Here is a 15,017-nt window from a genome sequence, read left to right as displayed (position 1 = left end):
ATAAAGCAAACCTGTACCTATTTAATGTCTACAACAGACCAGCTAGGCAAAACTTAAAGTCACAAATTATTGACTTACTAGGCAGTACCCTCAACTGTGTAAATCCTCATGACACAGTAATTGTATGCAGTGACTTTAAATGGACCACTAAATGGTGTAGATATGCTAACAGAGGAAGAAGATATGGCCAAGGGTTTGCCCCAGCTAGAAGCTGGACCGAAACCTTGTACTAATGCGTCAATACAGATAATGCAGTTTACCCTAGAATACGACCTAAGGGCGTGCAATGGAAGGGTGAACAATAATAGGAATGACAACCTCTCCTCATATACATTTAAACAGGATATTTCACAAACGAAAATAGACTACATCGTGCACAGCTGGTGTAGGATCTTGAGATTCAACATAGATGCAAGAGATGACAGTGACATCGTCCTCACTGCCTAGAAGTAACAGGTTACACAACTGGGAACCAATTATCCAAAATAAGCTCGCCAAAAACTCAGCCTCTAATACGAAAACTGTAGAGTGTTCAAATGGCCTTGCATTACAGACAATAGAGAGATCATGACCGGCATTTCCAAGGCAGTTGCTGAGGTAGTAGGTCCCAATGTAACATCAAGTGGAACCTCACTAATTGCAATGCAGCAATTGTTGGTCACAAAGCTAGAACCCATTCTCACTAGAGCTGCTAGAAAGAAACCGAAACAAAATTATAAGATGGAACCAAAAAATATCCCTTGGTACACCCAGGAAGGCCACATTTTTTTTACTTAAAACATCTAAACGTCCAACTAATAAGGGGAGCCAGGGATAGCTTTAGAAAAGCGATGGCCAATGCATAAAAGAACTGGGAGGAAACCAGCTGGACAGACCTTCTCCAGGCTGCAAAATCTAATAATGCGACAGAATTCTGGAAAATAGTGCCGCTTGGTGGCAAGGACAAAGTAGCCCACACTGAGCACCACTTGGATCCTACAACCTGAACTGAACATTTTACAAACTTATATTCAGGTTACAAGTTTGCCACTACTGAGTACCGTGGATCTGAAAACAGCGCGGGATATGTTTTAGCTTAGAAGAAACTGCACATGCAATAGACATCATCAAGCTGGGAAAAGCCCCAGTCTTAGATAGCCTCCCTGAGGACCTGTTTAAACATGACAAAGAGGTATGGGTTCCATATGTTAATTTGGTCAGCAATGCTATAGCTGCAGGAGCCCCAATACCAACTACATGGCGAGGGGTTGAAATCGTCCCCATTCATAAAAAAGGTAGTAAACAAACACCAGAGAATTAAAGGCCAATTAGCCTAATAGATGTACTACAACAATTCAAGCAAAACAACTTCTAAACAGGCTAAATGAATGGATAGATAATAACAACATACAGTCCCCGTACCAGGTTGGACTAAGATCTCGCTCAAGCACGATAGATCAAGTTTTTAGGCTTTTGTGTATTATCTGGAAATACACGAAGATAAAGGGGGGGGCCACATCTACATAGCATTTGTAGATTTAAGGGCAGCATTCGATTTAGTACCTAGAGGATTACTGTGGGCTTCGCTGAGAAAACAAAAAGTACCTGCAGACTTGCTGCATCAGATGGCAAGGCTACACCATGAAAACTATGCAAGAGTCCGCTGGGGTATGACCGGCGAGCTCACTGAACAGATCCTTATAGCCAGAGAAGTGAGGCAGGCATGCTGCCTGCTCCCACACTGTTCTCACTCTATACTAATGATGGGGTTGATTACCTAACAAAACCCAAAAACGACCCCCCAAGCTCAGTGGAAACTTGGTCCCGCACTATTATTCGCAGACGACACCATCCTGAAAGAGCTATATAAATGCAAACCTTTTCCCTTTTCTACCCCTCCCCAACCCTTCTCAATCTAAATAACTGACTAACATATCCACCACATATACTAATTCAACACTAATCCTTATAGGTTCCAGAGTAGCGTGCTACTCACCACAGAAAAAAGCGCCTCAAACCCCATCAGGGGTTGCAAGCGCTATATAAATACAAACCTCTTCCATCCTGCCGCTACCCATCTCTATCCAAATAACTGAATAACATATCCACCACTCAAATTACTTCATGTTTCACTATACTAGTTTTCAACACTAATCCTTTCATGGGTTCCGGAGTAGCGTGCTACTTGCCAGAAAAGTGCTTCAACACCCTTTCAGGGGTAACAAGCGCTATATAAATGCAAACCTTTCTCCACCTTCTATCCCTCCGCTATCCTTCTCACTCCAAATGACTGACTAATATCCACCACTCAAATTACTTTCATATTTCACCATACTAATTCACCACTTTATGGGTTTCTGGAGTAGTGGGCTATTACTCCCCCCCCCCCCAAAAAAAGGCGCTTCAACACCTCATCAAGGGTAACAAGCGCTATATAAATACAAACATTCTTTCCTCTTCTATCCTTCCGCTGTCCTTCCGAATCCAAATAACTGACTAACCTATCCACCACTTTAATTACTTTCATATTTCACTATACTAATTCAACACTAATCTTTTATGGGTCCTGGAGTAGCGTGCTATTAGCCAAAAAAGAGCTTCAACACCTCGTCAGGGGTAGTAAGCGCTATATAAATGCAGTTACAATACACTACAGAAGGTCCTGCAAAATCTAAAGGATGACTTTAATATGTATTGTAATAAAAAAGGCCTAGAAATAAATATTGGGAAAACCAAGTATATGGTCATATATCCTCACAAGGACTTCAGAAGTAACCTCAGGGTGAACAACCAGAAATTAAACATGTCCCAAACTTCACCTACTTAGGTATACTATTTGACTCAAAGCTGTCCTGGAAAACACAGATAAACCACTCTGTACTGGTGCTTGCACAGGGGTCCAGGGCCATTCTTAAAAAATATAGCCTATCCCTTAAGTAAACCAATCACACCAGTGCTGGAGATCTACAAATGTAAAGTACAGAGAGCTGCCCTATATGGATCAGAACGTTGGGGGAATGGTGATATTAAGAAAATAACAAATGGAGAGAACAAGTTTGTAGAAGAATTTTGGGGTTATCCTTGGCAACACCGCTCATCCGAATGTTCTATGACCTAAACATAAAACCTATAGGGCAAATCACAGCACAACGCCCGCTGCTTTATTGGATCAGGTTATGGTCAACGCCAGAATTGGGGGTCTATAGAGAAGGCATCAAAGACTTCTAGCCAATGAAAGATGTCTAACCTTTCCTTGGCTTAGATTTGTAAAGAAATGGTTCATAGAACTTGTTCTCCTTTCTTACTGGACTGAGCCACACAAGCTAGTGCAAAGTTTTAAGAACACTCTGAAGCGAATACACTGGGGACATGTCCTCAATGTACTTTATCAAGACCCTAATCTGGGCAGATTAACAACGCAATTTCTCAATGTTAAACCTAAACCATGCTTTGAAGAGTTCCTTTAAAACATCCAGCCACACCTGGTGAGAATCTTGTACCTGAAATTAAGGTACGATAGTCTCCAGGTTAAAAGTTATACCACAAGTTGGGAAACCCAGATGGGCGAACCTGCCCTTTATGCACTTTAGGCCTTACTGAAAACACTGCGCATAACATCTTCTTCTGCCCAGCATACACTTGGGCAAGGAAGAAATGGATTTGTCCTCTGTGCAAATGGCTGGGATTCAGGAAACACCAAGATGCCCTAAGGGTGTTAAAATACAGTACCATACCGTATGTAATATTTGCTACATCTAAATACCTGCTAGCAGTAGGATTTATATGAAGCAAGATGGGGCTAAAGTTGTGATGCTGTAGCGGATAATACATTTCTTCCCTCGAAATTCCGTACCACGAATGATGCTAGTTTTTATGGTAAATACTTTACATTGTTTATAATATTGATCCATCTGATTTTTAAACACAGGAGCAAGATGTGGCTCAAATTGTTTCACTGTAGTGAACAGTATATTCTTCTCTTCACCTTGAATTTTTGCACTGAAAATTGTTGGAAGTGGGGGTCCTAATCCCTCACCGGCGCCACCAAATGCTGGAGGCGGGAGTCCCTGTCCCACACCGCTGTTGCCAGGTGCGAGACCCGGACCCCTCGTTTCAACGTTAGGCTAAGTAAGGACACCGTCTGAGATAGCCCTGCTCACCCTCTTAGTAGCTTGGCATGAGCAGCCAGGCTTATCTCCAAGGCACGAGTGTACAGTATGTGCAACCACACTCACAACAACCCAATGATGTCACCACAAATAGACTCCACACGAGTTTTTATAAAAACGAGTATAATCTTTATATAAGAAGATATATGATATGACCACACAATATAAAACCAACATATAATAATGGGTAGTATTCCTTCCGGTGGATTGGTAGGTTCTAATCCCAACCACCGCTTCTAACCAACAGTTAAGCTTACTTCTAACTGCTTCCAAAAGGTTAGGCAGGTCGTATTGCTAGACTCACACATGTTGCAAATGAAATTAAATACTGTAATGCGTAATGATATACTCCTGTACTGGGCAATAGAGAAACAATGCCATACGTAGCGCCACAGTCATGTACTTTGCAATAGAAGGAATAATGCAATGTGTATCACTACCAGCATGCCCTGTGCAAGGAAGAAACAAAGCAATGAGTCATGCTGCAATCATGTACTGTGTAAGGAAGAAATAATGCAATGCGCCACGTTATAATCATGTACTGTGCGATGAAGAAATAATGCAATGCGCCACGTTACAATCATGTACTCTGCAAGGGAAAAATAACGCAATGCGTAGCGCACCAAGCATGTAGTTCATCAGGCACAAATAAGGTCAGGCGTCATACGACAGTTCAATAGTTAGTTAACAGCAATAATGCAAAGTGTAATACGACATTCTAGGTGCTCCGTTAACAGTTGCACCCAACATGGATCAATGATGACACAAAAGTACCGCTTCTCACTCCGGACCCAGTACTGCCCCTCCTTGAGCCAGCACAGGTCTCAATCCGAACCGAAGCAACAGGCGCCCGCAGCTGACAGAAGCGAGAGGCCAAGAGAGTGTCCCTCTGAGCCCGCACCCCATCCCAGGTGGTGATCCACGTAACCTGGGGGGGGGCGCGACCCCACTCTCCTCTCCTCCTTCAGCGACTTGGGCCTTGATCAGAACTCCGTCAATGGGGACAGCGAGCTCGGGCCGGTGGCTCCACTCCTCCGGGTCTGCTGGTCCGGGCCGCTACTGTTTCACTCCGAGGGCCCAATGACCTGGACCTCCTTTCGGCGGTCTCAGTGGACACGGAGACCCGCACTCAGCACTTTGGAGACCTACTTCTATTTCGGTGCACACACTACCCAGGCACTCCTCACCAGCGCCTCTGGTTGCACCACGACACGCACTTTGCGCGTCCGAGTCTCGCCTCTTCTCTGGTGCACACGATGACCAGGCGCTCTTCACCAAAGCCTCGGGTTGCAGCTCGACCCGCGCCCTGCGCGTCCGAGTCTCACTTCTTCTCCCGGTGCACATGATGACCAGGCGCTCTTCACCAATGCCTCGGCTTGCATTACACCACGCACCCTGCGCGTCCGAGTCTCACCTCTTTTCCCGGTGCACACAACGACCAGGCGCTCTTCACCAATGCCTTGACTTGCACCACGACATGCACCTTGTGCGTCCGAGACTCACTTCTTCTTCCGGTGCACACAACGACCAGGCGCTCTTCACCAACGCCTCGGCTTGCACCATGACACGCACCATGCCAGTCCGAGTCTCAGTTTACTCTTGTGTGCCCACGATCACAAAGCACAACTTCCGAGGGTCTCAAGCTGCAAAAGCACGCGCACACCGCGTTGCTTGGGACTTCTCTGTAAACCGTTATGTTCCTGTGTTTCCAAACAGGAAGCCAGCTCGCCTCGGGTCCTTGGGGTTCAGGACACAGCGAAAAGCACAATCCTGTTCAAGAAGGGGGGACACCACCCACTGCAATGTCCCTTCAGTCTCTTCCTTAGTAAAAGCTACAAACTGCAGGCCAGCCCCAGATCACAAATCAAGAGTCAGTCCTATCCAGCAGTCTCTTCAGCAACTTCTTCCTTGGTAGAGGTTCTTCTTGACCACGAAAGAGGTAAAAGCCTTTGCAGACTCGACCTGTCCATTTCCCAATTCAAAACTACACCAAATTCTAGGGGTTTCAGTTCTCTTAGTTATACCCCTTCATGTCTTTGACGTTTGTTGTGCTCAGGGGTCCCTGACCCCTGCCTAAATCAGTTCTTGGGTCTCCCTCCCAGTGTCACCTTTTTCCCTTTAATACAGGGGGTCTGGATCCTTAATCACTCAGCAAGAGATGGGTCAATTCGTTTATAGCACCAGCCCAGGCATTTTCACCTCCCGGGCTTCTCCTCCCCCTACTCTCCAGATGCCGGGCAGCCTGGTGCCATCTCAACCCCTCCCTGGGTCAAGACCTCTTCCAGCTCCTCGCACCTCTCAGAGCCAGACAGTCAATCCACATTCAGCAGAGACACACAGAAATGCTTAAAGCACAAAACTCAGCCACTTTCTAAAAGAGTGGTTTATGAACCCACAGTGACAAAACCAATTTCATAGAGAGATGTGTTATGACACTGTGAGTTCATACATACTAAACTTCACCTCTCCATTTTGAACTTACAGGAAACTAGGCTAACAAGCACAACACCCAACTTTCCCCATTCTGTCCTATGGGCAGAATGGCCTTTCACCAGTGAAAAACGAAATGGAGTGTTTTTCACTGTCAGGACATACCACACACCTCAGTATATGTCCTGCCCTTTACCTACACTGCGCCCTGCCCAGGGGTTACCCAGGACCTACCACAGGTGTGCCCACTGTGTATGCAAAAGGGAAAGTAAGGCCTGACAAGTGGTTGTACTTGTCAGGTAAACATGCTAGCTTAGCACTCTGCACTGAAGGCCTGAGTTCCCTTCTCTGCGCGCCTTTGCTTTACTAGCCCTTGCACACACAGTGCACATCACTAGGGACTTTTACTAGTAAGGCAAACATACCAATCATGGCCAACCAATCACCATTGTACTTTACATAGGGAACCCTTGTATTTTGACACTGATCAGCATTGGCAAAGTACCCAAAGCATCTAAATTGGCAACTCTATGTCAGGAAAACGATCTAGGGGGAAAGCAAAAAGTTTTGGGAACTTTAGCCAAACGGCCAAGTCCTACAAGAATGATGCTAGTTTTATTGTGAATATAGTATATATTGTTCTGATACATTTTTAGACATTAGTGTATTTTAAAGTTTTTTTAAAAAGCCATTAAATACATCGCAAAGTATGGCCTCCTCCAAGGATCTAAAGATATATTTAAGGACAGGCACTTTTTCTTCTGGTCCGAACACTTCGGTCAAAATGTAAAAAGAAATGCCATGTATGTTATGGAAGTATGAATGATGTATAGTTGGATGTGGAATACTTAAAAATGTGTTTTATTGAGAAACTTTTTATGGCCTATGACCGAAATAAAAGTATAATACAAAAAAAAATGGAATACATGTAGACACTGGTGCAGGTGGTCTTACAACAAGGCCGGCAGTACCAGACACACAAATCACTTTTTGACTGGATAAGTTCCCTGAATCCCTAAACAAGGTAACTGACTGTCTGGAGCACGTCAACCTACGAATGGAGGATAAGTGCCTGAAGATGAACAGTGACAATACTAAGATACTAATGAACGGTACCAAACAGAGTATAACTTACCTTTTGGCCGGCCACGCAAGCTTGGAGAAGCACACATACACCCCAAACACATGTACTCTCCTGCTGAAGCATCCAAGTATCTTTGTAGTCACCCAAATGATTGCAGCCATCATAAAAAGGTTTAACAGACAGCTTGTGATGACCTGAATAGTATTCCCACTATTTCAGATGAATCAGAGTGAAATTAAAAAAAATCCTGTTCTATTTAGTCTGGACTAATGCACTATAGACTACATAGATGTTCAAAGATTACACATAACCTTCAAAGGATCCAAAATCAGGTGACACAACTGAAAACGGATCAGACACCATGAGCACTAAACACCCCACTGCCCCCCCCCATTCTTGGCTTCCATGGCAACAAAGAGTTAAAATCATTCACAGTCCTGTACACACCATAAAATGCCTAAGGAGACCCAGTCACGGACAACCAGAGCAAACTGTCCCCATAAAATATCTTGTGGTGATATTTTCTGCCAGGCAACGCCTGACTCATTAGACAAGCTATATTTTGACAGAAGCACAGAGGAAAAATCATCAGAGTACCAGAATCCTGTGCAGCATGGCAACATCTCGGCTACAAAGATGTCTTAAATACAGAGCTCTTCAAGAAGAACTTTCACCATCCTTGAAACATCACTGGTCCACCACCAGTCCTGCTCCTATGCAGAGTCAATGCCCATGATTATACTACACTTACCCATTAGTCATGGACGGACTCAGAAACCACACTGAGGGGTTTTCCTACTGTTCTCTGACAGAATGGCCAGTTATGCCATTCTGGTAAGTTAAATAAGTATGCATCCATGTGTAATCAAATCTTCATCAAAAACTAAATGTGAATGTGTTGCATTCAGCTTAACAGTCATCTAACATTAATAAAGTAATAAAATACTATAAAGTATAATATGAGGCCACCATAAGCTTTTGATATTCAGGACGTAAATCATGTAAGAGTCTGACCGCATTGAAGTCTAGCTGAAACTTATTCAAATACGTTTTAAGAGATTATATTATATTGACAGAAACAATTTTACTTATTTTAACCAAACTTTATTATAGTCGTTTTTATTAGTATTTTTAACTTCCCTAAAAATAGTCTCATTTTAAGGACCTAAATCCACTTTGTTTATTAAACATTTACGTTTTTGGAGAAACACCTAGACATCGTTTATTTCTGAACAGTATCCCTACATGTTTATTTGGACCTCATCTCTCCTTCCCCAGCGTTCATGATAACGCCTTCCAATGGAGTTAGCTTCCCCACCCCCTTATCAAATCCCCAGCTGTCAGCTTTCTGGGTGATTTCTGGTTGATTATCACATACCTGAGCATCCTCGTGGAATAGGTCTTTGACATGTCCCTCCTCTCGCATACAGGTGGCATCATTAAGCAAATTGGTCTTGTCCTTTGCATTAAATGGGTATTGGGTGTCCGCATCCATTGTGCATATGTCAGAATAGTAATGTGAAGGTGCAACAGTCAACTCCTGTGACTGCCCAAACTCCCTCGCCACGGGGATCTTCGCAGATACAGCCAAGTCATGATTTAGGGACTCCTAGAAGAGACAAAAAAATATATAGTTTCTCTCTGGAAGATGCAGCAAATGTGTAGCAGCAGCGATTGTGCTTTTTCACAACCTATATTTGAAAGCCTTAGACAAGTGAATAGGACATGTTTGTGAAGAGTAGGGTGCACGTTTTTCTAACTCTAACTTTTGCATGTATTGGCCGATTCACGTCATAGTTCTATTCAACTTGTATAGAACCAAACACGAAGCTAGCGGTGGCCCTCTAGAACAGCACCGGTTTTGAAAATTACCCCATATCAGTTATGATGATATAATGAAATCACCGCAAGTGTGCAAACTTGGTCGACACCCGCCAGCACAATGTCGTTCCAAAAAACTGGAAAATATATGTACAAACACCAAAACCAAATGCACCACTTAAACACTGTAAATTAAATCATATACAAATTCTTAAGTAGTTTATGTCTTTTACAAAAGATCCACTTTTATTTTGCAATAATTTTTACACTTTAAAAGTTAAAGTTTTCACAGAACAGCCGGAACAGCCGACGCGTTTCGTCCATCAAAGGACTTCTTCAGGGCTGTAACAGATATATACAAAGACGTGTTGAAAACTTTGTTTAAACTAACAGAAAACACGTAAGTTGACATTCCAAAACTTGTTAAAGATAACATCTAGGTGTTATCAGGCACATATAATACTATAATCTTAAAAAGGCTACTTTAGCCCTCACAAAACAAACATAACATGCTAGGAATGAGCCATTACATGGAAAATTTCAGTAAGTTTACAAAATGCAACAACAATTTATATTAAAGAGAAATGCATAAAATCAGTGTACATATAATTATCTGCACAAGGTTTGTGATCAAGAGACATTTTTTATGTGTAAGAGCACTTCTCCTACAGTGTCTCAACCCTAATATGGTTAAAATATCAGCCAATACAAAAGAGGAGATGACCAATGGGAAGTGAATAAAAGAAAAGAAACAAAAAAAAAAGAAAAAATAATAACAGCAGTAAGTATGAAAACAGTTAAAGAATGAAAAGAGAAAAAGAATATTGAGAGTTGTGGAGAGGTCACGCAGGAGAAAACAGCCAAATGTTGGAATATCCAAAAGGCTAGAACAAGCATGACGAAAATATATAAAATCTATACACACCGAGATAAATAAATCAGTGTGATGAAAAAGGTGTCTCAATCGGTAGTTCTAGATCATATGTTTGTATCACTGGTGCCGATATCCCCGGTGATGAGTTATAACGTCAAGAATCTAAGGAGACAAGTACAATGTATGTACGACCATAGTTAGATCAGATGCCCGATGGAGACATGTATAAGCAAAATATGGTCATGTAACCCAGGCAAACAATACTTACTTCATATCTGGGAAATCAAAATTATGGTGATAAATCCAGTAAATCTATGAAAAAGCACATATCCAAATTTGGACCAGCAATTGATGGTCGATCGAATTCAAGTAACATCCAATCAGTTAGGCTTATGTAGATAAACGAAGATACCTATAACGAAAGGTAGGAAAAATGTGTATATCCTAACGTGACCATGAAGACAAAGAAATAAAGATGAAAATTGAAAAAAAATTCTAATCAATTGGAAATTATACATATGCTCTGAGTAAGGGAGGGAGAGAGGAAGAGGTAGCAGAACGATAAAGGGACATTCCTAATGCTGAGACCGCCATCTTTATACAATCCATAGGATATTTAATGCAACAAGAAGCGGTCCCAGTATAGCGGCCGCCATCTTGGAATAGTACACGATACTCGTGCTAGTATATCTATGATCAAAATAACCTATTGTTAAGCTACACATCACGCCTTATTTCGGGGATATATAAACCAAAACGATGGAGGCACAAACGGGTAGGACCTACACACACCACCCACACGCTCATACGTCCCTTCATGCCGTTAACAAAAGCGTGTTCAGCGGCTGGGGTTGTGTCAAACGCCATGACATTGTAAAGATTAAAGGACGTTCTTTGCCTATGTCTACCCAAATACACAAAAATGTTCGTGTACCCATTCGAAAAGCGTCTACTCAGCTTATGGCTGGTAAGCCTTCAGCCGAACGTTACTATTAATGGGATACTAAAAAAGTAAGTCCTAAACCATCATGCAATTGAGTAACTAAAAAAATCCCTAAATTCATGCCGCCATCTTGGAATGGCCAGGGGGTCCCTTTGGATTTATAAAATAGCCCGTGCTGAAGAGATATCATTTTTCGAACTTCTCCTATGCTGACCATATTATATTAGCTACACGGGGACGGGTCACGTGGTTCATCGTTTTCCTGACCCCTCCGTTGTATACATATTCTTGTCAGCAAGCATCTCGCATTATACACATTTTTCCTACCTTTCGTTATAGGTATCTTCGTTTATCTACATAAGCCTAACTGATTGGATGTTACTTGAATTCGATCGACCATCAATTGCTGGTCCAAATTTGGATATGTGCTTTTTCATAGATTTACTGGATTTATCACCATAATTTTGATTTCCCAGATATGAAGTAAGTATTGTTTGCCTGGGTTACATGACCATATTTTGCTTATACATGTCTCCATCGGGCATCTGATCTAACTATGGTCGTACATACATTGTACTTGTCTCCTTAGATTCTTGACGTTATAACTCATCACCGGGGATATCGGCACCAGTGATACAAACATATGATCTAGAACTACCGATTGAGACACCTTTTTCATCACACTGATTTATTTATCTCGGTGTGTATAGATTTTATATATTTTCGTCATGCTTGTTCTAGCCTTTTGGATATTCCAACATTTGGCTGTTTTCTCCTGCGTGACCTCTCCACAACTCTCAATATTCTTTTTCTCTTTTCATTCTTTAACTGTTTTCATACTTACTGCTGTTATTATTTTTTCTTTTTTTTTTTGTTTCTTTTCTTTTATTCACTTCCCATTGGTCATCTCCTCTTTTGTATTGGCTGATATTTTAACCATATTAGGGTTGAGACACTGTAGGAGAAGTGCTCTTACACATAAAAAATGTCTCTTGATCACAAACCTTGTGCAGATAATTATATGTACACTGATTTTATGCATTTCTCTTTAATATAAATTGTTGTTGCATTTTGTAAACTTACTGAAATTTTCCATGTAATGGCTCATTCCTAGCATGTTATGTTTGTTTTGTGAGGGCTAAAGTAGCCTTTTTAAGATTATAGTATTATATGTGCCTGATAACACCTAGATGTTATCTTTAACACGTTTTGTAATGTCAACTTACGTGTTTTCTGTTAGTTTAAACAAAGTTTTCAACACGTCTTTGTATATATCTGTTACAGCCCTGAAGAAGTCCTTTGATGGACGAAACGCGTCGGCTGTTCCGGCTGTTCTGTGAAAACTTTAACTTTTAAAGTGTAAAAATTATTGCAAAATAAAAGTGGATCTTTTGTAAAAGACATAAACTACTTAAGAATTTGTATATGATTTAATTTACAGTGTTTAAGTGGTGCATTTGGTTTTGGTGTTTGTTCTATTCAACTTGTCTTTGCACAAGGCATTTGCCAAAGAAAGATTTTTATCCGAAATGCGTAACTATAATCTAAGGCCCATGAACATGAAATATTATTATGGGAGAAAAGCTGCACATGAGAGCTACTGTCAAACAGCTCATGCTTAGGTCGTTAGTATTCTGTACAGGTCACCCAAAAAGGAATTCCAGGCAGCCAGCAGAAGATTAAGATGTCCCCGTTGGGACGTTTTTGCCCGTGGGTGGGGGAAGGGAGGGATTTGGGTTTGTGTTTTTTTGTTTAGAAAGTTAGTTTACTGAGTTCTGCAGCATTTGGGGAAGGTAGAGGGGATGCATATAGACGGGACTAGTGGGACTGCCTTTATGCCTTATGACGCAGGGTGAGTTCAGAGTTCTCTCATGGAATGTGGAGGGCTGGACACCTATTTGAAGAGGTATAGAGTGTACTCCTTCTTAAAGCGGAATAAATTAGATATTGCATGCTTGCAAGAAACGCATTTGGCTGACCCCGGAGCTCTGCGATTGGCTAAAAAATGGAGGGGGCAGGTTTTCTATTCCTTCTTTTTCGACATATGCAAGGGGTTCATTGATATGGGCGGCTCCAGGCGTCCCATTTAAACACATACATACTCGAAGGCTTATGTAGGTGGGAGGTATGTGCTGTTGTACGGCACCTTAGATGGTAGGGATTTGTCCATACTAAACACATCTGCCCCTAATACTGATGATGCGAGCTTTTTTATACAGAAAGGCCTACAATATACCCATTCTATAGCCGGGTGATTTTAGTTGTGTGTTAGATTCGACACTGGACAGGGATCCCGAGAGTAGGAACAATGCCTCACATGACTAGGGCCTTGTGGCCTGTGATGCAGAACTTGGATTTGCAGGATACCTGGAGATTGGTGCACCCCACAAACAGGGTCTTCACATGTTCTTCTGTGACTCACAATAGCTGTAGTCGACTAGACAGTGTTGGTCAGTGGGCAAATGACAATGGCAGGGGTCTAAGTCTCAGATCATGCTCCTGTTTATTGTCGGATACCCTGGGAGAGATCAAATTAGGGGGATAGCTCATTAAGGTTCTCGGTGGACATACTGAAAAATCAACTGGAGCGAGAAGCATTGTCTCAAGCTCTGACTGATTATATGGATATTAACTGGGACACCACAGTCCATACAGCTACAGACACAGGAGGGTAGGGAGGTTACATATAGAGCAGACATTTTATACACTTTTCAGATGCATTTGCAACTAGTATATACCGTAGACCTAGGCGTAGATTCACAGCATTACACTCCCTATCTGAATGAGCTGGGTCTCCCCCGTTTAAGGGGCGGAAGTGGTGAATGCTCTTAACGCTCCATTGGAGCTAGAAAAGATTAGAGATGCGATTTGTGCTCTTCCTCATCTGAAGGCCCCTGGAAATGATGGCTTCCCCCTAGAACTTTATCAGCCTTTTCCAGAGACGCTAGCTAATTGGCTTTTGAAGGTCTATCTGGAAGCTTGGAATGCTGGTATCTTGTCTCCTACAATGAGGGAAGGGGAGTGTTTGCCTATTACTTAAGCTATGGGGGGAGATATCTGAACCGGCCTCCTATAGGCCCCTAACAATGATTAATACAGGACTGAAAATCCCCTCTAAGGTGCTTGCTAGACGCTCAGCGACCTTCATGTCGAGTTTGGTACATAAAGACCAGTGTGGATTTATTCCTAGCTTGGGAGATAGGTCAGGGAACGCAACAAGGTTGTCCACTGTCTCCTGTCCTATTTGCACGTGGGATGGAACCATTGGCAGTCTGGGTATGACTAGAGATGCAGGATTTGTGGATTGTATCGGGGATATACAGCAAGTCGATTCATTATATGCCGATGAGGCGTTGTTCTATCTGCCGTTCCCACGGGTGGCAGTCCCAGTAGTGCTGGGCTTGTTGGAGGAATTCAGGTCATATTCCGGTCTCTGGCTTAATTGCGTGAAATCATTGCTGTTACTCCTTGTCTCTTTGGCTGAGAACCTGGCGGACAGCTTACCTAAACTGGGCTTACTTAATATAGCACATAGAAGGAAAGTTCAGCTTCAACATAATATGGGCAGGGTCAGGGAAGGACTGCAAGCTTTAGTGACATTCTGGAATACGTTGCCCGTCTCGTTAATGGGCAGAAATTGCCATTGCTAAGATGGTGCTGTTGCCTAGATGTTTGTAAGTATTGCAGAATTCCATTTGTTTGCTTCCAGTTCGTAAA

General features: G+C 42.3%; 1 protein-coding gene across 2 annotated transcripts in view; it reads right to left on the bottom strand.

Annotated features, from left to right (window-relative positions):
• The window catches only part of SLC12A8 (solute carrier family 12 member 8), a 454,444-nt gene that overhangs the window by 348,260 nt on the left and 91,167 nt on the right, over positions 1-15,017 (bottom strand). For both annotated transcript variants that reach the window (XM_085647509.1, XM_085647510.1), the window contains exon 2: positions 9,041-9,271. In XM_085647509.1, the coding sequence (XP_085503635.1) occupies positions 9,041-9,157 (117 nt within the window). In that variant the 5' untranslated portion in view covers positions 9,158-9,271. The remainder of the gene's footprint in view (positions 1-9,040; positions 9,272-15,017) is intronic.

The sequence above is a fragment of the Triturus cristatus genome, chromosome 3_2 (assembly GCF_964204655.1).
Source record: "Triturus cristatus chromosome 3_2, aTriCri1.1, whole genome shotgun sequence".
In the NCBI taxonomy this organism is placed as follows: Eukaryota; Metazoa; Chordata; class Amphibia; order Caudata; family Salamandridae; genus Triturus; species Triturus cristatus.
The sequence above is the reverse complement of the archived record's forward strand: the minus strand, read 5'-3'. Positions and strand labels throughout refer to the sequence as shown.